The 20,653-nt window shown below is 64.8% G+C and overlaps 4 protein-coding genes across 12 annotated transcripts; 3 read left to right on the top strand and 1 right to left on the bottom strand.

Moving 5' to 3' along the window:
- The first annotated feature begins 4,911 nt into the window (after window positions 1–4,911).
- Window positions 4,912–8,113, top strand: METRN (meteorin, glial cell differentiation regulator). 2 transcript variants are annotated; one of them, XM_033236348.1, is made up of 4 exons: window positions 4,912–6,038; window positions 6,524–6,632; window positions 7,562–7,621; window positions 7,700–8,113. In XM_033236348.1, the coding sequence occupies exons 1-4, from the start codon at window positions 5,559–5,561 to the stop codon at window positions 8,014–8,016; spliced, it is 966 nt and encodes a 321-aa protein (XP_033092239.1). In that variant the 5' UTR covers window positions 4,912–5,558; the 3' UTR covers window positions 8,017–8,113. The 2 variants fall into 2 exon arrangements, with proteins under 2 accessions (XP_033092239.1, XP_033092238.1); XM_033236347.1 differs by having other exon boundaries at window positions 5,752–6,038; window positions 6,232–6,632.
- A 2,720-nt stretch (window positions 8,114–10,833) lies between these two features.
- On the top strand, window positions 10,834–13,557 carry ANTKMT (adenine nucleotide translocase lysine methyltransferase). Of its 2 annotated transcripts, XM_033236353.1 has the most exons (5): window positions 10,838–12,447; window positions 12,604–12,708; window positions 12,807–12,947; window positions 13,090–13,140; window positions 13,275–13,557. In XM_033236353.1, exons 1-5 carry the CDS (start codon window positions 12,286–12,288, stop codon window positions 13,425–13,427), a joined length of 612 nt encoding a protein of 203 aa, XP_033092244.1. In that variant the 5' UTR covers window positions 10,838–12,285; the 3' UTR covers window positions 13,428–13,557. The 2 variants fall into 2 exon arrangements, with proteins under 2 accessions (XP_033092245.1, XP_033092244.1); XM_033236354.1 differs by lacking the exon at window positions 13,090–13,140 and having other exon boundaries at window positions 10,834–12,447.
- On the bottom strand, window positions 13,549–18,129 carry CCDC78 (coiled-coil domain containing 78). Of its 5 annotated transcripts, XM_033236343.1 has the most exons (15): window positions 17,913–17,956; window positions 17,249–17,463; window positions 16,910–17,029; window positions 16,738–16,824; window positions 16,388–16,522; window positions 16,180–16,236; window positions 16,000–16,088; window positions 15,836–15,914; window positions 15,607–15,732; window positions 15,249–15,436; window positions 15,033–15,132; window positions 14,767–14,846; window positions 14,038–14,104; window positions 13,865–13,965; window positions 13,549–13,727 (listed from the first exon to the last, which is right to left on the bottom strand). In XM_033236343.1, the coding sequence occupies exons 2-15, from the start codon at window positions 17,306–17,308 to the stop codon at window positions 13,640–13,642; spliced, it is 1,377 nt and encodes a 458-aa protein (XP_033092234.1). In that variant the 5' UTR covers window positions 17,309–17,463; window positions 17,913–17,956; the 3' UTR covers window positions 13,549–13,639. The 5 variants fall into 5 exon arrangements, with proteins under 5 accessions (XP_033092234.1, XP_033092232.1, XP_033092235.1 ...); XM_033236341.1 differs by lacking the exon at window positions 17,249–17,463 and having other exon boundaries at window positions 17,724–18,129; XM_033236344.1 differs by lacking the exon at window positions 17,913–17,956 and having other exon boundaries at window positions 16,000–16,067; window positions 16,355–16,522; window positions 17,249–17,862.
- On the top strand, window positions 17,950–20,648 carry HAGHL (hydroxyacylglutathione hydrolase like). Of its 3 annotated transcripts, none has more exons than XM_033236349.1 (8): window positions 17,950–18,546; window positions 18,910–18,974; window positions 19,067–19,184; window positions 19,267–19,375; window positions 19,455–19,555; window positions 19,744–19,845; window positions 19,946–20,025; window positions 20,227–20,648. In XM_033236349.1, exons 1-8 carry the CDS (start codon window positions 18,442–18,444, stop codon window positions 20,393–20,395), a joined length of 849 nt encoding a protein of 282 aa, XP_033092240.1. In that variant the 5' UTR covers window positions 17,950–18,441; the 3' UTR covers window positions 20,396–20,648. The 3 variants fall into 3 exon arrangements, with proteins under 3 accessions (XP_033092240.1, XP_033092242.1, XP_033092241.1); XM_033236351.1 differs by having other exon boundaries at window positions 17,962–18,073; window positions 18,417–18,546; window positions 19,946–20,644; XM_033236350.1 differs by having other exon boundaries at window positions 18,198–18,546; window positions 19,946–20,020; window positions 20,227–20,644.
- Window positions 20,649–20,653: the final 5 nt, after the last annotated feature.

The following is a 20,653-nucleotide window of genomic DNA, read 5'->3' as shown; positions in this document are numbered from 1 at the left end:
CTGCTCCTGCCCCCTGCCCGGAGCACAGCCTGAGAGCACCTGGGACCATCCATGTGAGGCGGCGGGCTGTGGGTGTGTTTGGCCGTCCTGGCCCCTCCACAGTCAGAATGGGCACCCATAGGCGTGAGAACCTCACAGCCATGGGGGGTGCCCAGAGTGCCATGGGCGGTGGGATTTCTCTGATGCCCTCCAGCTCTGCTCCCTGCCTGGCCCGCCCCCATCAAGGCTGAGGATGACTCAGGGCCCAGCCATCACCATAGCAACATGCGTCGCCTAGCAATGGCGGTCTCCCGGCAACGGTTGTCTCCTAGCAATGGGATATTTTCCTTGGCCCTGGCTGAAGCCGGGCGGTTATTTTTAGCCCCGCAGCAAATCAGTCGGCAGCTGCATTTTCGGCTCCTTGAAGAGATGCAAGGTGTGGGGAGGGGGGTGGGTCTCTTGGCAAAGGGAGGAAAGCATGCCCAAGATAGGAACCTTGCTGCCGTGGGCCCGGAGGTGCAGGCCTGTGGGTGGGCGAGGCCGGATCCTGCCTGTGCAGGGGGGCTGGTGGCCAGTGGAGGGGAGCCAGGGTTGTGCAGGCTGCCTGGGTGAGTTGACAGCTAGGACTATGTCCTTGGGGGACCCCCAAGCACCCTGAGCCTCGTAGGTCAGCTGGGTGGAGGGGACGCAGGCCAGTGCTCACAGTTGCACTATCAGAGTGTGTTTCTGGGTGGCCCAGGGTCTGACAAGCTCTTGGTACCCACTGCCCCTCAGTCATAGGAGCCATCTTCACTGTCCCAGACCTGGGACACCCAGGGAAGGGGCAGCGGGGGGCCAGCAGAGCAGCACATTTGACCAATCCCTTGCAGGGCTCAGCTGGGGACACAGGAGGGGCTGGCCTCAGGTCAGCCCACACCTCTCTCCTTGCTCTGCTCCCAGTGAACGGAGACGCAGGCGGGCGTCTTGGCCTGCGATCTGACCCTTCTCTCTATGCTTCCTCCCCATTTCCTGAGGGACTGTGTTCACTGGTGCATCCAAACTCCCCAACTCCCTCAGGGCCCATGGGCTGGGTGGGGCCGGCCTTACCCGCCTCCCCTTTGCAGTGGGTCAAAGGCTCTGAGGCAGATTAAGCTTCCAGCAAACAAGGAGCCCCCAGGGCTCACCCTTTGTGGTTCCGGGTTTACTCGAAGTTCCATCTGCCTCAGGGCCTTTGCCCCTCTCCTCCCCAGGGTTGCGGCTCCGTTCCTTCCCCCTTCCATCGACTCCCCGTACCTGGGTACTGACCAAAGAAGGTGCCCCTCGCCCTTGGTGTTGCTCCCCCAGGGCGCCAGCCAGCCCAGCTCCTGCCCTGGCTGTGACAGCTCCTATTCTGTGCCCGGCACCGTGGTTTCCCCGTCGAGTCGCTCTGCACTCTGTGGAGCAGCCACCTGTCCACAGCCGCTTCCCTGGCGGACATGGGGCTGCCTGTGCCAGGCAGTGCCCTGGCCTAGCTCATGGCAAATGCAGCATCGGTGTCCTCCACCAACGAGGACCTGTGTCTAGTGGGGAGAACGCAATGGCCAAAGGCGGGAACCGTGTGGCAGTGACCAGGGTCTTGACCGCCCCCACCTCAGCACCCCCTCAGGCTGCAGCTCCAAGGACCCTCTGGGCAAGCCAGGAACAGAAACTAAGTCTCAGGCTTCGGGACAAGCTGTGAGGCTGGCCGCCCCGCTTTGGGCTGAGGGGCTTTGTGATACAGTGTCTGTGTTTGGCCACGGCCAGGCCGACCCCCAGCAGGGGAGATGATTGTTCCAGCCTCTGCACTGTCCAGGGGCGGCCTCACGCACCAGGCCCAAGCTTCCTGAAGCAAAACTTGAGGGAAGTTCTTCCTTTTGTCTGACTTGAGTACATCTTGTTGCTGTCATTCTTGTTCTGACCTGGGTGGAAATGGAGAGAGGCTTCTGCTAGGGTTTTAGGGTACTGGAGGGTCTGGGAGTTGGGGCACTTCAGGAGGCCCCCAGACAGCACAGACAGCCGGGATGTCACCTGAGCTTGGGGATGCCTTCCAGGCTCTCCTCTGCCCGGTCACCCCCCACTTAGTCTGCAGGGTTAGGGTTATATTTACTGAACGCCTGCACCGTGTCATGTCGGGTCCTGTACCCATAGCAACTGAGGCCAGACTCGGCCTTCCAAGCCCCTCCTGTAGGCAGCAGAGCACCCACTGATGCCAGGTGCTTTCCTGGGTGGGGCCAGGGGCTGTGAGGAGAAGGGGTGTGTTGTCCAGGGCTTCTCCTGTGGGTGGCTGCGTTGGCACTGGACCCCTGGAGATGAGGCTGGGAAAGAGGCAGGGACGCCGGGGTTGAGGTGTCAACTCGGGGTCAGGCATGTGCCCTTCCAGACCAGGTAACCCCAGGAACCCCTCCCTCCAACCACAGACACTGGTCCCTCTCTTGGGGAGGCCGGGAGGGAGGTCCAGGGCCCAGGCTGTCAGGAGGGTGTCTGGGGCTGACCCTCACGCCGCCACCAGAGGGCGCCTGGAGCCCGCCGTGCTGACCCGGGGACTGCCAAGCGGCAGCAGCCCTGGAGGGCAGCATGGCTGCAGCGGCCGACCCGCGTGCCTCTCCTGCCCCGACCCCTGAGTAGATGCAGCAGCCCATCCGTGTGCCTCTCCCCACCTCTGCGAGCACCTCATGTGCCCAACCCCAGGCAGAGTCTACTCTTTTACCTTTACGATTTTTTAGTTTATTCATTTATTTATTTATTATTTATTTATTTTGAGATGGGGTTTCGCTCTGTCGCCCAAGCTGGAGTGCAGTGGTGCGATCTCGGCTCACTGCAAGCTCTGCCTCCCGGGTTTCATGCCATTCTCCCGCCTCAGCCTTCTGAGCAGCTGGTACTACAGGCGCCCGCCACCATGCCCAGCTAATTGTTTGTCTTTTTAGTAGAGACAGGGTTTCACTGTGTTAGCCAGGATGGTCTCCGTCTCCTGACCACAGTTGTGCTCTGCCCGCCTTAGCCTCCCAAAGTGCTGGGATTACAGGCCTGAGCCACCACGCCCGGCCTATTTTTATTTTTATTTTATTTTATTTTATTTTTTGAGGCAGAGTTTCACTCCTGTTGCCCAGGCTGGAGTGCAATGGCACGATCTCGGCTCACCGCAACCTCCGCCTCCCAGGTTCAAGCAATTCTCCTGCCTCAGATTCCCTAGTAGCTGGGATTATAGGCATGAGCCACCATGCCCAGCTAATTTTGTATTTTTAGTAGAGACGGGGTTTCTCCATGTTGGTCAGGCTGGTCTCGAACTCCCAACCTCAGGTGATCCACCCGCCTCGGCCTCCCAAAGTGCTAGGATTACAGGCGTGAGCCACCGTGCCCGGCCTATTTTTAATTTTTATTGAGACAGGGTCTCACTCTGTCGCCCAGGATGGAGTGCAGTGGTGCAATCACAGCTCACTGCAGCCTCACCCTCCTGGGCTTAAGCAATCCTCCTGCCACAGCCTCCCAAAGTGCTGGGACTGCAGGCATGAGCTGCTGCACCCAGCTAATTTTTGTATTTTTAGTGGAGTTGAGGTTTCACCATGTTGGCCAGGCTGGTCTTGAACTCCTGACCTCAAGCGATCGTCCTGCCTCGGCCTCCCAAAGTGCTGAGATTACAGGCATGAGCTGCCACACCCGGCCTTAATTTTTATGTAATTAATTTTTTTGAGACGGATTCTCGCTCTGTCACCCAGGCTGAGTGGAGTGGCGTGATCTCAGCTCACTGCAACCTCCACCTCCCGGGTTCAAGCGATTCTCCTACCTCAGCCTCCTGAGTAGCTGGGACTACAGGCTTGCACCACAACACTCGGCTAACTTTTGTATTTTTAGTAGAGATGGGGTTTCACCATGTTGGCCAGGCTGGTCTTGATCTCCTGACCTTGTGATCCGCCTGCCTTGGCCTCCCAAAGTGCTGAGATTACAGGTGTGAGCCGCTGTGCCTTGCCAATTTTTATTTTTAATCGTAAGATATACATCATAACATCTACCATTTTACCCATTTTAAAGTGTGTAGTTCGGTACTGTGGAGTACATTTACGTCGCTGTGTAATCAAGCTCCAGAGTTCTGTTCCCACTCAGCCCCAACCCCTCATTCCCCTCCCCAGCCCCTGCTCCACTTTCTTTTTTTTTTTTGAGACGGAGTCTCGCTCTGTCCCTCAGGCTGGAGTGCGATGGCCAGATCTCAGCTCACTGCAAGCTCCGCCTCCTGGGTTCCGGCCATTCTCCTGCCTCAGCCTCCCGAGTAGCTGGAACTACAGGCGCCCGCCACCTCGCCCGGCTAATTTTTTGTATTTTTTTTTTAGTAGAGACGGGGTTTCACCGTGTTAGCCAGGATGGTCTCGATCTCCTGACCTCGTGATCCGCCCGTCTCGGCCTCCCAAAGTGCTGGGATTACAGGCGTGAGCCACCGCGCATGGCCTCCCTGCTCCACTTTCTGTCCTCATGACCGTGGCTACTCTAAGGTGACTCACAGAAGTGGAATCCAACAGTGTTTGTCCTTTTGTCTCTGGCTTATTTTGCTCAGCACATAAGCCTCCAGGCTCATCCAGGCTGTAGCGGGTGTCAAAGGGCCAGAATTTCATTCCTTTTTATGGCTTAATAATGAACCCACCGCCAGGGGGCGCGGTGGCTCACCCCTGTAATCCCAATACTTTGGGAGGCCAAGGCGGGCGGATCTCCTGTTCGGGAGTTCAAGACCAGCCTGATCAACATGGAGAAACCTCCTCTCTACTAAAAATACAAAATTAGCCAGGCGTGGTGGCACATGCCTGTAATCCCAGCTACTCGGGAGGCTGAGGTAGGAGAATCGCTTGAACCCAGGAGGGGAGCTTGCAGTGAGCCAAGATTGCACCATTGCACTCCAGCCTGGGCAAAGAGCAAAACTCCATCTCAAAAAAAAAAAAAAAAAAAGACCCACTGCACTTGCTTGTCCACTCAGCTGCCGACAGGCATTTGGGTGGCTTTCACTTTTTGGGGATTGTGATGGCTACTTCTGATCTGCACCTCGCCCAGAGAAAGGGGCTGGTGGAGCCCTGTAGGCGCCTGCAGGCGTGCCCATGGCTGCTCCATTCACGCCCCTCCAGGAGCCCCGTCTGGCCCGGGGTCAGTCCTCCGGCAACCATGGGGTGCTGCTAGGTCTGAGGAAAGGGGCCTAACCCTGTGGGCTGCGCGCTTCACAGCAAGACCCCCTCCTGCAGACAGCCTTACCAAAACCCGAGGCCTGGCCCAGCTCCAAAGCGCAGCTCCGAGGCCAGGCCCTCCCCAGCTCTGGAGTCATGACCCCTCTCCTCTGGGGCACCACCTGCCTCTGGGGAGGGGTCAGCAGGACCGGGCTGGGTTGGGAGGGATGTGGCCAACAGGCCCAGGTCCCAGTGTTAGGAAGAACCAGGCCCGGCCGCCCGATCAGGAGGCAAGGCGGAGCCACCAGGTGGGCCACCATCCCTATCCCCTGAGGTTTCCGTGGACATCAAAACCCCGGCTCCATCAAGGGCTCCAGGACTCCGATCCGGACGGCGCAGGGGGCGAGGCCAGGGTGAGGGCGCGGCGAAGGGGCGACGCACAGCATGGGCTGGGCAAGGAGCCTCCCTCTCGCGCAGAGGCCCCTCCGCAACCCCGGAGGTGCTGGGACCGTGGGACCGTCCTCCCGCGGCGCCGGGGCTCGGGCCCCGTCCCCGCTCCGCCCCGCCCCTGCTATTGGCGGAAAGTTCCGGGCCGCGCCGCGATTGGCCGGGGCGCCGCAGGCCCCGCCCCCTTCCCGACCCGCTCCAAGGCGGCCCAGGGCGCCGGGGCTGCGCGGCGGGCGGAGCGGCCGCGGGCATGGGGGCTTCGCCGGGGCCGGGCGGCCGGCGCGCCGGGCTGCTCCCGCCGCCGCCCGGACCCGCGCCCCGCCGGGGCAGCGGTGGTGGGAGCCCCGACTACCCGGACGCCGCCCGCCGCGCCATGGGGTTCCCGGCCCCGGCGCTGCTCTGCGCGCTGTGCTGCGGCCTCCTGGCCCCGGCCGCCCGCGCCGGCTACTCCGAGGAGCGCTGCAGCTGGAGGGGCAGGTACGGCCCGGGCTGGGGGCTGTCCCCGCACTTGGGACGGGGTGCGCTGCGGCCCGGACCCCCCAGGCGCCCTCGGAGCGCGCAGAGCGCTGGTCCAGTTTCCCCCTCCGCGAGGCTGCCCCGGGAGGCTGCGGGGGCTGCGCCGGGCGGGGACTCGCCCCCGCCTCAGCGCCCGGTCCCGTCCTGTCCCCAGCGGCCTCACCCAGGAGCCCGGCAGTGTGGGGCAGCTGGCCCTGGCCTGTGCGGAGGGCGCGGTTGAGTGGCTGTACCCGGCTGGGGCGCTGCGCCTGACCCTGGGCGGCCCCGACCCCAGTGCGCGGCCCAGCATCGCCTGTCTCCGGCCGGTGCGACCCTTCGCGGGCGCCCAGGTCTTCGCGGAGCGCGCAGGGGGCGCCCTGGAGCTGCTGCTGGCCGAAGGCCCGGGCCCGGCAGGGGGCCGCTGCGTGCGCTGGGATCCCCGCGAGCGCCGGGCCCTCTTCCTGCAGGCCACGCTACATCGGGACATCAGCCGCCGCGTGGCCGCCTTCCGCTTTGAGCTGCGCGAGGACGGGCGCCCCGAGCTGCCCCCGCAGGCCCATGGTCTCGGCGTAGACGGTGAGTGGCGGTCTGGGTGGGACGGGGTGGGAGTTCTGAAGTCTCACCCTGCCTGGGCTTGGCGGGAATGTGCCTTGTCGGCCCCACTGCAGAGGGAAAAAGTGAGCTCCAAGGGTTGAATGGACTTGTCAAAGGCCACACAGCCAGGGACTGCCCGGGAGGGATGGCCTTCCCGCCCTCCCTTCCCGATTCATCTCGGGAAAGAGCTGGCAGGAGCAGAGTGGAGGGAAGGGGAGGCCGAGCAGGGCAACCCTGGGCCTCTGGTCCCTGAAGGGTTAGGGGAGGGGATGGTGGGGGCAGAATCAAAGCCTCCGGCCAAAGCTGTCCGGCCCAGCGGTGACCTTTCTCCCCTCCCCCAGCCCAACCAACAAAAGTCCAGTGTGCAGCCCGGTCACCATGGAGACTCCTCCCGCCTCCCTGCAGGGCACCAGGCCCAGCTCTTGGCTCTCCTGGAGCTTGGCGCCTGACCCTGAAAGGGATGGGCTCTCACTATTCTGCCCCCTGGCCCTGGGCCAGGGACCTCAGACCACCCTTCTCTGCCCCCACCTCCTATCACCCTAGCTGGGCTGCTGCTCTTCAGGCCCCAGATTCGGGAAACTAGAAGGGTCCCAGATGCTGGGGTGCATCTTCAGACGGGGGTGCAGGAGGGCAGCCCAGGACAGCTGATGGCTAGGCACCCCCCCAGGCCCATGTCTGTGCGCATTCCTGCCTTGGAGATGCATGCCTGCAGGTTTACTGAGTACAGGTGTCGCCCAGGGCATGCACACTTGCTGTGTGGCTCCCTGGGACCCCCAGGTGCCAACAGGCCCTGAGCGCGGGCTCTGCTCATTTGCCCACTGCCTCCTGCCGCCTGTGCAGACAAGGGACGGGGCCTGAGGTGCTGCCGGGAGAGGGCAGGGTCTGTCCTCACCACCCCCTCTGCATGCCAGGTGCCTGCAGGCCCTGCAGCGATGCTGAGCTGCTCCTGGCTGCATGCACCAGTGACTTCGGTGAGTGTCCCCACCATGGGGGGAGCTTGGAGCCTGCCTTCCCCTGAATGCCCACCCCAGCCACATGCCTCCCCACAGTAATTCACGGGATCATCCATGGGGTTGCCCATGACGTGGACCTGCAGGAGTCTGTCATCACCGTGATGGCTGCCCGTGTCCTCCGCCAGACGCCGCCGCTGTTCGGGAGGCGGGGATCTGGGGAGCAGGGGCTGATGTCCATTCGTACCCCACTGCGCTGTGGGGTCCGCCCAGGCCCAGGCACCTTCCTCTTCATGGGCTGGAGCCGCTTCGGGGAGGCCTGGCTGGGCTGTGCCCCACGATTACAGGAGTTCCGCCGTGCCTACGAGGCTGCCCGCGCTGCCCACCTCCACCCCTGTGAGGTGGCGCTGCACTGAGGGGCCAGATGCTGGGGAGGGGCTGGTAGGAGGGAGGGTGGGGGGCCCACTGCTTTGGAGGTGATGGGGACTATCAATAAGAACTTTGTTCACACAAGCTGCTAGGGACCTGGTCTGCTGTGTCCAGCCCAGCCTTGGGCCTGCCTTGCAGCTGTGAGGACGGCTCCAATTCCTGCCTCCGGCGGGAGACTGATACTCAGGGGAATGGTATCTTGTTCAAGACCATTTGGCAACTGAGAGGGAGAGCAAATGTGAGGAGGAGCTATACCCACACTCTGGGGAGGGGCTGCCGCTGGGTGGGGGCACATGGGGACCTGCACTCATGCAAGCTTCTGCTCTGCTGCACCCACCAGCCCCGTCCTCGCCTGCTACCCTGGCTGCTCTGCTGCACCCACCAGCCCTGTCCTTGCCCGTGCCCTCGCCCGCTACCCTGGCTGGCTCCCACTTGCCTCCCATGCCAGGTGCTTCTGGGGCTCAGCAGGAGAAGAAAGGGGCAGAGGAGCATGGGGTCCCTCGGGTACGGTGGGGGCAGGCGGGCACACGGTGCTCCGGCTCTGAGCCAGGCCTGTGAGGGAAGGGGCTGCAGTCTGGCAGGTGCCGACTTCCCCCGCGGCCACTGCGAACCCGCAGAGTCATCCTTGGCCCCGTCCCGCCCTTGGGGAAGAATGGGCCCCTCTGTCCACAGGCCCCTTCGACGTGCTGAGCATCCAGACGTGGCGAGGAGCCCGAAGGCTGTGGGGTCCCCTCTGCAGGGTCCTGCTTGTTGCCTGTTTCCGGCAGGCAGGGTGCACAATGGGGTCTCTAAGGACCGTTTCCCGCCACTGGCTCCATTATCACTGTCTCCGCCTTCCTCCTCAGCCTTTCAGCCACATAAAGGGCCAGTGAGGTTTGGGACAGCCACAGCCCAAGGTCCCGAGGCTAAAAGCCCCCGGGGTGGGGGTGTTCCAGGCCCCCTGGTCCTGTGCGAGCTGCCTCCTCTCACCCCAACCCCTCGGATCCTGGGAAAGAGACAGTCACAGCTCAGGGGCCAGGGGAGCCCTGGGCTGAGGCCCAGAAGTGGCTTTTCCGTTCTCACCTGGGCCAGGGATGGGGGTGGAGGCCAGAGGCCCTGCCCAGGCAGACAAAGCCCCAAGCTTTCAAGGGGCAAACTGAGACTGTGTGAGGGACGCGGCTGTGCAGAGCTCACAAACACAGCCCTTTTTCCAGGTGGGCGGATATAGATGCCTGATGAGTGCTGTGCTCTCTGTGGACACCTGGGGGGTCACCTCCAGCACCATCTTGGGACTTCCATGGGGCAGGCTGTCTGAAAGTTGCACGCGCAGGTTACCTTTTCACACAGATCGCCTGCCTGCCACAGGGCTGACGAGGATGGGCGTCATGCACTGCGGGGGGTCCTCCCACCTTCTGCCCCTCCTTAGGTTCTTTGCTGCTTCTCTCCTCTCCCCAGAGTCCCAACTGTGGCATGCTGAGGGCTCACACACAGGACCGCTCCTGTGGGGCAGCCAGCCTCCAATAACCCCTGGACAACCTCCACTTTTTCATCTCCAGCCCTGACCACTTCCTGGGACCCACAGCCTTACATCCACCTGCCCCCAGCCCAAACACCCACAAAGAGTAGAGGAGGAGGTAGCCCACGTGCCCTCCCGCACCGCTTCCTCCACTCCTGTCTTGGGGAAGCTTTCCCATGGGCCGACCAACCCCCTCACCTTTGGCACCTGCCCTGCTTCTCTGGCCAGCTTTCTTTTTTTTTTTTTTTTTTTTTTTTTTTTTTTGAGTCTCGCTCTGTTGCCCGGGCTGGAGTGCAGTGGCCGGATCTCAGCTCACTGCAAGCTCCGCCTCCCGGATTTACGCCATTCTCCTGCCTCAGCCTCCAGAGTAGCTGGGACTACAGGCGCCCGCCACCTCGCCCGGCTAGTTTTTTGTATTTTTTAGTAGAGACGGGGTTTCACTGTGTTTGCCAGGATGGTCTCAATCTCCTGACCTCGTGATCCACCCGCCTCAGCCTCCCAAAGTGCTGGGATTACAGGCTTGAGCCACCGCGCCCGGCCCTCTGGCCAGCTTTCTACAACCTCTCCTCTTCGGCCACACCCAAGTCCACCTGTTCACAAACACCCTGGGCTGGGCCCTGGCCGCACCCTGGCCTCTACCCACCTATCCCAGGAAGTGCCTGAGCCCTGCACCTATACACCCTCCCAGAGAAAGCCCTGGCTGTGCAACCAGCCATCTTCTCAAGAGACACAGGCAGACACAGGGCCACAGGAGCGCCATGGTGCCCGAGTGGGTCTTGGAGCATTAGGCCAGGGGCTTCATGCCTGCCCTGGGGATGGGTGGCCAAAGTGGCATGGGAGATAGGGAGATGGTGTGGGTGAGCACATGGGCAGGAGCTACAGGAGCCTGGGGCCTGTGGATCACAGATACCTCCAGGCAAGTGCCAGTTCACACAGGCACAGGTGGCTGGGGGGTGCCCAAAGACGAAGAAGCAGAGTGCCTGGTGTGGACGTGAGAGGAGTGGGAAGGCCGGGCGCGGGGACTCACGCCTGCAATCCCAGCACTTTGGGAGGCTGAGGCGGGCGGACCATGAGGTCAGGAGTTGGAGACTATCCTGGCCAACATGGTGAAACCCAGTCTCTAATAAAACACAAAAAATTGTCCGGGCGTGGTGGCATGCACCTGTAATCCCAGCTACTCAGATGGCTGAGGCAGAGGAATCACTTGAACCTGGGAGGCGGACGTTGCAGTGAGACAATATTGCGCCACTGCACTCCAACCTGGGCGACAGAGCGAGACTCAGTACCCCCCCCCCCCCAAAAAAAAAGATGAGTGGGGAGGGCATGCTAGAGCCCAGTTAGGTACATTCATCCAATAAGCTTTTCCCCAGCGCTTCCTAGGTAACTGCTCTAGGTGCAGGAAACGACGTAGGCAGCAGGACAGGAATGGGCCGTCAGCTCCCCCTAGAGCTCAGGGTACACCCTTCCTTTCCTGGGAGGGCTGTTCCCGGCCCCCAGGAGACAGGACACGCTGCGCTGGGTGGGCTGGTGCCAACATGTGGGCAGGCCTGTGAGACACTCTGCATTTGGGGCTGTGGTCTGGGGAATAGCCATGTCTGGAAGCAGCCTCTCTCCCTGCAAGGGCTCCCGACCCCAGCCACGGATAGTTAAGGAAGAGCCAGGCCAGGGCGCGCACAGGCAATCCCCGACATCCGTGGGTGTCCAGCCCTACCCTGGGTGTGGAGGTCGTGGCCCAGCTGCCTGACCCAGAGCTTGGCTCTTCCACTTGCACCTCCCACCCCCGGCTTCACAAGGTCACCGCCAGGAACTCAGTCTTTTTGTGTGTTGTTTTCTGGAGAAGGAAGGTGATCTCCCAACTCCCGGGGCTGTCTGCCTCCCCTGCAGCTGGGCAGGAGCCAGAGGCCCCCCACCTGTGACATCCGGCTTTCCTCCCACCACACTCGCCTGAGAGCCAGCATCTGTCTTCTTGGGATTGCTCAAGCTCTCCTCCGTGTCAGCCCCTCCTCCACGCCCTTCTCCCTCAGACCCCAGCCCCCCATCCCTTTCCCGCCCACTGGGGTTCATCGCTCAGGCTGCAGCAGGGAACTGGAAGGACGACCTCCAGAGGTCTGGCTAGCGCTGGGTGTCCGAGTCAGTTGAACGCCGCCCACCAGTCTCCCCGAGGCAGTCATGGGGGTGCTGGCGCCTGGACGATGTCTCATCCCGGGGAGCCGTTTTCCCACCGGCTCCCTGGGCTCCAGCCGCCCCACGTGAGCCCCCGTTTGCTTCTAGGGCCAGGATCGCCCCTCTTCCAAGGCAGGCTTCCCTTCCTTCCACGCCAAGGACTAGCAGCCACGTTTCCCTGGGCCTCTAGCCCGTGAGATCGCCGGGTGTATCCCGACTCCCGCCGGGACGTGCGCTCCTCCAGGGCAGGGCCTGCCTGTCCCCTTCCGCGGGTCGCCAGCAGCCAGCACAGGCCGCAGACAGCGGTCCGCAGAGCTGACCAACGGAGCCGACCCTCGCAGGCTTGGAGCGGGACAGGGCGGGGCAGAGCCCGCGAGCTGCCGCTCGCCGGAACCCGCGGGAGGGCAGCCGGGCCGGGCGGAGCGCACCGCAAGACGGACCGACCGCGCGGGCTCTGCCGGCCACTTCCGGTGTCGCGCGGAGGCTCCGGGCAGGAGGGGGAGTGCACACCACCAGCTCCGGGCCAGGCTGCGAAGGCCGCGGACCCGAGCCGGGAAGGACCTTGGGCTGACGTCCCTGAGCCGCGCGTCCGGCAGCCATGGAGCAGGACGACCCGGCCGAGGCGCTGACGGAGCTACGCGAGCGGCGGCTGGGCGCGCTGGAGCTGCTGCAGGCTGCGGCCGGCTCGGGCTTGGCGGCCTACGCGGTGTGGGCGCTGCTGCTCCAGCCCGGCTTCCGGCGCGTGCCGCTGCGGCTGCAGGTGCGGGGCGGGACCAGGCCGGGGGCGGGGCCGGGTAGGGGAGCTCGGCTGCCGCTCAGGGTCTCCAGGTCTGGGCGGGGCCGGGGTGAGCTCCGCCCCACGTCGAGTGGTTCGGGCGGGGAGCGGCCAGTGGACTCCCGCCGCCTCCCGGTCCAGGTGCCCTACGTTGGCGCGAGCGCGCGGCAGGTGGAGCACGTGTTGTCGCTGCTGCGAGGCCGCCCCGGAAAAACGGTGGATCTGGGCTCTGGCGATGGCAGGATCGTAAGTGCTCGTGTCTGGGTCTTCGCTGCCCCACACCCCCTACCTGCCGGCGGGCGCGGCTGCCCCCATCCTGGTTCCCACACTCTCGGTGCCCACAGGTGCTGGCGGCCCACAGGTGCGGCCTCCGTCCGGCCGTGGGCTACGAGCTGAACCCGTGGCTGGTGGCGCTGGCGCGGCTGCACGCCTGGAGGGCCGGGTGTGCGGGCAGCGTCTGCTATCGCCGCAAGGATCTCTGGAAGGTAACCTGGGGAGCCCTGGCCACCCGCTGTCAGCCCAAGGCGCGGCTGACACCTGCGAGGGCTGGGGGCTGGGACTTGGAAGCTGCCGTTACCCCGTGCCCACCAGGCCTGTCCCCCGCTGGGGCGACTCCTCTTCCGGCAGGTGAGCCTGAGGGATTGCCGCAACGTGTCTGTGTTCCTGGCCCCTAGCGTGGTAGGTCCGGGGTTGCCAGCCCTGCTGGGAAGTCCCAGCCACACCCCAGGGTGTTTGCTGCTGAGGACTGGGCCCACCCGGTGGGTGCTAGGCTTGGGGGCCCCGCCCCCCCACTCTGCTGTTCTCTCCCTCAGCTCCCACTGCTGGAGGACAAGCTGAGAGCAGAGCTGCCTGCGGGGGCCCGCGTGGTGTCTGGACGCTTCCCCCTCCCCACCTGGCAGCCTGTGGCCGTGGCTGGTGAGGGCCTGGACCGAGTCTGGGCCTACGATGTTCCTGGGGGTGGGTAGGCTGGGGAAGTCGTCTCCTCGGGGAGACCCATCCAGGCTGCCCCCCGACCTAGTTCTGCCTCCGTCCTGGGGGCCCCTGTTTCTCAGGCCAGCTGAGTGTTCAAATACGATAAAGACTCTGTGGGTTCTATACTGACTCATGTTTTTGGGAGACTGGGTGGGGGGGCTCCGTGCTGGCTGTGATGGGCTCTGCTCTGGTCCTGGGAGATGGACTAGTGGCTGCCGGTCCTTGGATGCTGGAGCTTCCAGGGTTTCCCTGAACCTGCCAGCTTCCTCAGCCTCAGGATTTCTTGCTTGTACCTGCTCAGAGGGACCGTGCTTAAGTTATCTGGCCAGCCGTGGACGGGTCTGCCCCTAGTGCCTGAGGCAGCCATTGTCCTCCATTCTGGCCAGACCAGGGCCCTGGGGTCACACCGTGCTCCCTCTCGAGAGCCCACCTGCCCAGGTGCTGGTCCACGTACTCCTGTAGCTCAGAAAGTTGCTCTTCAGCCACCGTGGCCCGGACCAGCAGCTGTGCCCGCTCCCGTTCCAGCTCTGCCTGCCATGGGGGTATAAACCATGAGCTGGGGCATGGCGTGAGGAGGGGCCTGGGCCAGCCCTTGCCTCCTACCTGGGTGCTGCGGGAGAAGTCCTGGAGCTTCTGGTGGATCTGGGCCCAGGATGCAGCGTCCAGGCTCCTGTGAGGGGAGCGGAAAGGAGGAGTGGTTTCAGGCCTGTGACCGTGCTGAGTCAGGTTCCCAGAGCCGGGAGGGGACAGCTGGGAGTGAGTGAGGGAGGCGTGGGCCCCCCGTGCTCCTGTGGCCCAGCCTAGGCCTTGGAGCCATCTGTGTGTGGGGGCAGTCCCGGCCCAAGGGGTCTGCTGGCTGCTCAGGGAGGGCTAAACCACAAGGCCAGCCCAGATAGTGACCCCAGCGTCAAGAGGGATGCCACCCCCACACGGGTGTGCCCTAAACCCTGGGAGATGGTCCTTGGGGAGCCCTGCCCATTGTACAGCTGCGAACATGGAGGCCCAGTGGCAAGGGCTGGCCAGGTCACCAGGCACCCTGTTCCCACCCCCCGTGTCCTCCAGGTCTCAGCGGAAACCTCCCTCGGGTGTGCTCTCTCTGATCCTCCGTGTTTAAGGCCAGCTCCACCTGCAGCAGCTCCTCTTCCCTCCTGTGATTATCAGTGTCCCCAGGACCCATGGAGGGACCCCAGTGTGGGGACGTGCCACTGAGTGTGTTGCTATGACCAGACCCTGCCTGGCAGGGGCTTGGTGGAGCAACTGGAGCCCCAGGGTGCAGGTGTTGCTCTCTGCCCATCCCCCACAGGTCTCCCCCACACCCATGAGGGCACTCACTGTGGCTCTGATGTTCCCCCCTGGGAGGCTCCACCGGGTCCCTTCCATGGGGATGACAGCAGTGCCTCAGGCCCGCCGTGCTGCACAGGTTTGTGGTGGGGACATCTCAGTTGGCTGAACAAGGCAGGGTCCTCAGAAGCCTGGGGCTGAGGTCTCTCTTGAGCCCAGGATGAGGCCTGGGGCAAGTTCTGGGGCCAAGGCCAGTGTGGGGCAGCGGGTGGGTGGGGACACCTGGGCCTGGAGCTTATGGGGGTCTCTAGCCTCACCTGGTCCTCCCGATGGCTGAAGTCAGTGACCAGGGGCACGGGCAATGGTTCCAGGTCCAGGCTGGCTGCGTCAAAAATAGCTCGGGGGTTCCCAGGTGCCCTGTCAGCATAGACCAGTGTTTGTCTTGGGCCACTCCTGCTGCACACCAAGTGTTTGAGACACAGAGGCTTAAAGACCCACAGATGCCTGACGCCTCCCACCCCAGCAGGGCCCACCTGTAGGCAGCCAATAGCTCCTCATGCCTGTGGCTCAGATCCACCAGCCGCTTGTGGTAGGTGCGGGCAGCCCGGGCCAGCTGCTGCTCACGGCTGCGGTGCGCTGCCCGGATGTTCTCCAGAGTGGCCTCCAGGAATGTCCGGAGGGCCGTGGTGGCTGGCGCCTGGCCTGCACTGTTTGCATGCTCCTGGAGGCGGGGGGCTATGACCGCATGGGGCCCACCCCCCATCTTTTCCAACCATCCCCCACCCCAGCAGGCTGAGCAGTGTGGGTGCCCTGGGATCTCCCTGAAGCTATCCAACACGCCCAGGCCAGGCTTGGGCTCCCCAGGCCTCAGGGTGCTTCTGCAGGGCTCACCACCGCCTCCCGAGCGCAGTGCTGCAGCCTCAGGACGCACTCATCCTTCAGCTTCTTGAGCTGCAGCTGCAGCCGGGCGTTCTCAGCCTCTGCCTGGCGGAGCTGGCCTCGGCAGCTGCACAGCACCTGGGGTGGAAGCAGCCCTCATCCTGTGCCCTGGGAGTGGACCCCGGCTGAATTTTGGGGCCCCCACCCTCCAGGTCTCCAAGCAGGCAGGGCAGGGCCTCACCACAGCCTGTGTGGCCAGTCGCTGTCCAGCTGCTCTGGCCTCCTCTCGGGCTCCCTGCAGCTGCTGGCCCAGGGCTTCCCTGAGGACACAGAGGTGAGGCTCAGGCCCACGGTGAGGGGTTCTCTCTGCTCTGGGATGGGGCCCCAGGTGAGACAGCCACTCACACACGAGTCTCCAGTGCCTGCTGCCGGGCCTCCTGACGCTCCAGCGCCCACTTCACTTGTCTCTGCAGCTGCTCCTGGCTTCCCAGCAGCTGTGGGGTACATAGGGCTGGCTGGACGAGACTCTAGGTTTGGAGTCCCAGGTGCTGCCCTCTTCCCTGAGCTTGGTGGCTACACACTCACGCCATTCCCCAGCCTCTGCTGCTCATTCTCAGGGTTCATGGCGTTCTTAGGCTGCACCTGAATGGAACGGAGGGGAGGGAGGGCTAAGGGGTGGGTGAGCCCCAGTCTCGCTGAGGCCCCTGCTGAGGCTTCCCTCTGGCCTCTCCCAGCCAGGCCCCCCATGTGCTCATGTGACCTGGAGTCTGCAGTCATCAGAGTGTCCAGGCACCTGGGCTTTGTGTCTGAGCTCTTGGGCTGGTGCCTGGCGGTGCCTGGGGTCAGCCTCCACTGGGACCGCACAACCCTGGCTGGTGTGATCTCCATGCAGCTCCAACTCCAGCACCCGGCTCTCCAGCCGAAGGATCTGTAGGACAACTGGCATGAGCGGGTGCACCTGCCTGCGGGCCACCTGGGGGAGGTGAACATTCACCTGGTGCACGCTCAAGGACACGCAGCACTCATGGGGAAGGCCGAGACCCACAGATGCCACGCTTGTGTGCACACCCGTGCAGGGCACGTGTCCTGGGCCTGCACCCCTCTGTCCCCCGTGCACTGAGGCTGGCTCACACGGCTGCTCACCTCACTCTTCAGCTGGAAGATTTCAGCCTCGTGCTGCTCCTGTAGGCGGTGGGTTGTGATCTGAATGTCGACCAGCTCCTTGGAGATCTGTGGGTGGCCAGGTGAGAGGTGGCATCTGTGGAGCCCTGCTGGCACCCTCCCTTCTCACAGCACCCTGGGGCCCCACACCCACCTGCAGCTGCTGCTCCTCACTGAGCACCAGATCTGCTGGGACCTCTGCTTCCAGGCTGGTGGACCGCGCTGTGGTGCCCCCAGGAGCTCCTGGCAACCAGTCCTTGGCTTGTAGCACAACCTGGGGAGGCACCGCCACCCATTCCCCAGGTGGGTCCCTGGAGCAGTGGCCCCACTCCCATGCAGTCACCGATCCCCGCTCCCTGCCTGGCTGAGCTGCAAAAGGCCCTCCCTTGGCTGAGATTAGACCCAGGGTGCAGGCACCTGCACCCTCCTGGCCTCTGGGGGAAAGGGCAGACTCCAACCCCATGGCAGGCGTGGTGCCTCCCAGAGGACTCACGTTGTCCACCTGCCGAGGGGGAGGTCCAGGCCTGGGGCCTGTGGTGGCTGCGTGCTCCATAGGTGAGGGGACCCTGGCCAGCTCCGAGCCCGGTGCCGCCTCCACGCTTGGCCTCCCTATGGCGGCTGCTGCCACAAGCACTGCTGCGTGCGTTGCCAAGGCCTCTGTTGGTTCCAGCTGACTCCCAGGGCCCCGCCCACAGTGGCAGGCCAGACCTGTGGTTGTGGAAGAGGAAGGACAGCGCTTCCTCTCCGTGCCTCCGTTTCCCCATCTAGGGAATGCGGCCCAGCGCCCCCTGCACATTCCCTGTGCAGATGGAACCAGGTGCGTGAAAGCACCCAGCCTGGGCGCTGCGGACAAGCACGCAGAACGGAGCAGCAGCCCGCCTGCAGGATCCTCTGAGCTACACTCGCTGGACACCTTCTGTGTACCTAGCAGTGCTGGCTGAGCCCCGGACAGGGAGGTATGTCTGCACCACCGGCCTGAGAAGCGCGGCGCGGAGGTCCCAATCAGGGGCCAGAGAACTCGGAAACGACTGGCTCAGCCGGGGAGTTCCGGAGGGCTTTCTGGAGGAGGTGCCAGCGCCGGGCGCGGCGGGGTCGGAGCGTGCGCGCGGCGCCCCACCGGGCACGCGCACCCCCGGCGGCGGGCCTAGTGGTCTCACCGCGCGCAGGATCCGGGCCGGGCGGGGGCGGGGCGTGTCCGCGGAGGGGGGCGGTTGGCGGCTCCCGAGCCCAGCGCCGCGCTCCATCCGGACCCCGTGACCGGCAGCCGAGGCCCCGCCTCCGTCTGTCTGTCCTTCGGGCCGTCAGCGCAGCAGTGCGGGTGAGGCGGGCGGCGGGGGAACGCGGCTGCCCGGGGTCAGGGGTCTTGCGACGACAGGGAGGGGGGCCGAGGGGCGGGGCCTGGGGGAAGGCGTGGCCTTCGGGGACTGCGGCTCGGCCTGGGGGCGGAGCCGGGGCGGGTTGGGGACCGGCCGGGTTCCGCTTCTACTGGAGCCCGGTGCGTAGAATTCCACGCGAGTGCCGGGGAGTTCCTGGGGAGCCGGACTCCTCATTTGGCCCCCAGCGTGTTGACCGAGCCCGCTTCGCACGGCCCTTCCTAGGGTGTGGAGAGCGGGCCCCGCCCTGAAGGGGCACCGTGGGCTGGGGGGCTTGTTTTGGAGCAGGCACGGGTGGCCGAGCTTCGTGACCATGAAGGTCAAGGTCATCCCCGTGCTCGAGGACAACTACATGTATCTGGTCATCGAGGAGATCACGCGCGAGGCGGTGGCCGTGGACGTGGCCGTGCCCAAGAGGGTGAGGGCAGGCCGCGGGCGGCAGGGACCCCGCCGTGACCCTCGAGAGCCTCCCTTACCCCCCTGGCAGGAGCGAGCCCCCACGTGCAGTGCTCTCCGGGCGTCATTGGCGACTAGGGTTCCTCGATTATCTCGATTATCTCGGGGCTCCCTGAAGTTAGAGCGCCTCTGGCCTCCGCCCTTTCGCTGCTGCCTGGCGGTCTCCGCACGCGCTGGGCGCAGTCACCGCCCGCTGGGCCCCCGTTGCCTGGCGCTGCCCCAGGCCCTGGCCGGCCTGGGGCAGTGAGCGCGGCGGACCTGGCGCCCCGATGAGGGGGTGGCCCACTGGGACCGTCTGTGTTATCGTCACTCCCGTCCCTTTCAGCTGCTGGAAATCGTGGGCCGGGAGGGGGTGTCTCTGACTGCCGTGCTGACCACCCACCATCACTGGTGAGCGCCGGCGGGGCGGGGGAGGCGGGAGGACGCCGCCGCCCTGTCCCACCCTGACCTAACCCGGCGCCCGCCCGTCCGCCCGCCCGCAGGGACCACGCGCGGGGAAACCCGGAGCTGGCGCGGCTGCGTCCCGGGCTGGCGGTGCTGGGCGCGGACGAGCGCATCTTCTCGCTGACGCGCAGGCTGGCGCACGGCGAGGAGCTGCGGGTGAGCGCGCACCCCCTGGAGGGGCGGGGAGGGCGCCCCGGTTCCGCCCGCCCTCACAGGTCTGCGCGCTCCTCCGCTGCAGTTCGGGGCCATCCACGTGCGCTGCCTCCTGACGCCCGGCCACACCTCGGGCCACATGAGCTACTTCCTGTGGGAGGACGATTGCCCGGACCCACCTGCCTTGTTCTCGGGTACCCGCAGCGCAGAGCGTGCCCACCCCGCCTCCCGCCGGCCCCGCCCCATCTGCTCTGACCCGCCCTCCCCCGCCAGGGGACGCGCTGTCGGTGGCCGGCTGCGGCTTGTGCCTGGAGGGCAGCGCCCAGCAGATGTACCAGAGCCTGGCCGAGCTGGGCACCCTGCCCCCCGAGACGGTGAGCGGGCCTGGGCCCTCCCCTCCTCTCCCGTGGGCACAGCCCCCACGCTCCGCATTTGCACTGTGCCAGGGGTGCAGAGTGAATGCCCACCTGAGGGCAGCCGGAGAGGGGAGGCCAGGCCAGCGGCGCGAGCACCTTCCCCACTTCCTGGCCGCCCGCGCGCTCATCGAGCGCTCTTCCTCCAGAAGGTGTTCTGCGGCCACGAGCACACGCTCAGCAACCTGGAGTTTGCGCAGAAAGTAGAGCCGCGCAACGACCACGTGAGAGCCAAGCTGTCCTGGGCTAAGGCACGGCCCCTTTCCGGCCTCGGCAAGAGGGTGGGGGGCACAGGCTTTGGGGGGCTTTCAGAGAAGGCCCAATGGTGACCAGGGCCTGTGGTAACTCCAGAAGAGGGATGAGGATGACGTGCCCACAGTGCCGTCGACTCTGGGCGAGGAGCGCCTCTACAACCCCTTCCTGCGGGTAGCGTGAGTATGGCTGTCGTCCCGGGGCCTCCACCGTTACGTGGACCCTTAGGAAGGCATCTGGGGACCGCGTGTTGGGCTAAGTGAGCATCTCTGGCTTGGGGGAGGCTACTTATTAAGTGCCTCCCCGCCCGCCCCCGCCCCTCGGCACCATCCTCCTGCGTGGGCAGTGGGCCCCGCGCCTCACTGCTCTCCTCCCTGCAGAGAGGAGCCGGTGCGCAAGTTCACGGGCAAGGCGGTCCCCGCTGAGGTCCTGGAGGCGCTCTACAAGGAGCGGGCGCGCTTCGAACAGGCAGGCGAGCCGCGGCAGCCACAGGCGCGGGCCCTCCTTGCGCTGCAATGGGGGCTCCTGAGTGCAGCCCCACACGAGTGACCCACCCGGACCCTCACAGGGCTGGGGCCTGCGTCCCTCCTCGTGACCTCAGCTAGGTGGACCCGCGTGAGGGCCACCTCTGGACCATTCTTGGAGGCCCCGGCCAGCCGTTTGCGCAACCTCGGAGAGTGGGCTTGTGCTTCCTGGGTGGACACACAGGACCACTGTGCGGGCCGTGTGGGCCCTGAGACCTGAGTTTCTGGGAAGCGGGGCGCATGGGGCTTCTGAACTATAAATAAAGCTTGGAAAATCCGTTCT

Source organism: Trachypithecus francoisi, unplaced genomic scaffold, assembly GCF_009764315.1.
Source record: "Trachypithecus francoisi isolate TF-2019V2 unplaced genomic scaffold, Tfra_2.0 Lachesis_group15, whole genome shotgun sequence".
Classification (NCBI taxonomy): Eukaryota; Metazoa; Chordata; class Mammalia; order Primates; family Cercopithecidae; genus Trachypithecus; species Trachypithecus francoisi.
The sequence above is the reverse complement of the archived record's forward strand: the minus strand, read 5'-3'. Positions and strand labels throughout refer to the sequence as shown.

Coding starts and splice junctions, on each gene's coding strand:
- METRN (XM_033236347.1), top strand. CDS start 5,812: ATGGGGGCTTCGCCGGGGCCGGGCGGCCGGCGCGCCGGGCTGCTCCCG. Junction 6,039..6,231: donor CGCTGCAGCTGGAGGGGCAG/GTACGGCCCGGG, acceptor TCCTGTCCCCAG/CGGCCTCACCCAGGAGCCCG. Junction 6,633..7,561: donor CCATGGTCTCGGCGTAGACG/GTGAGTGGCGGT, acceptor TCTGCATGCCAG/GTGCCTGCAGGCCCTGCAGC.
- ANTKMT (XM_033236353.1), top strand. CDS start 12,286: ATGGAGCAGGACGACCCGGCCGAGGCGCTGACGGAGCTACGCGAGCGG. Junction 12,448..12,603: donor GCGTGCCGCTGCGGCTGCAG/GTGCGGGGCGGG, acceptor CTCCCGGTCCAG/GTGCCCTACGTTGGCGCGAG. Junction 13,141..13,274: donor TGTTCCTGGCCCCTAGCGTG/GTAGGTCCGGGG, acceptor TCTCTCCCTCAG/CTCCCACTGCTGGAGGACAA.
- CCDC78 (XM_033236344.1), bottom strand. CDS start 17,551: ATGTGCAGGGGGCGCTGGGCCGCATTCCCTAGATGGGGAAACGGAGGC. Junction 15,733..15,835: donor GACTGGCCACACAGGCTGTG/GTGAGGCCCTGC, acceptor CTTCCACCCCAG/GTGCTGTGCAGCTGCCGAGG. Junction 13,728..13,864: donor GTGGACCAGCACCTGGGCAG/GTGGGCTCTCGA, acceptor CCCTCTGAGCAG/GTACAAGCAAGAAATCCTGA.
- HAGHL (XM_033236349.1), top strand. CDS start 18,442: ATGAAGGTCAAGGTCATCCCCGTGCTCGAGGACAACTACATGTATCTG. Junction 18,547..18,909: donor ACGTGGCCGTGCCCAAGAGG/GTGAGGGCAGGC, acceptor CGTCCCTTTCAG/CTGCTGGAAATCGTGGGCCG. Junction 19,376..19,454: donor CCCACCTGCCTTGTTCTCGG/GTACCCGCAGCG, acceptor CTCCCCCGCCAG/GGGACGCGCTGTCGGTGGCC.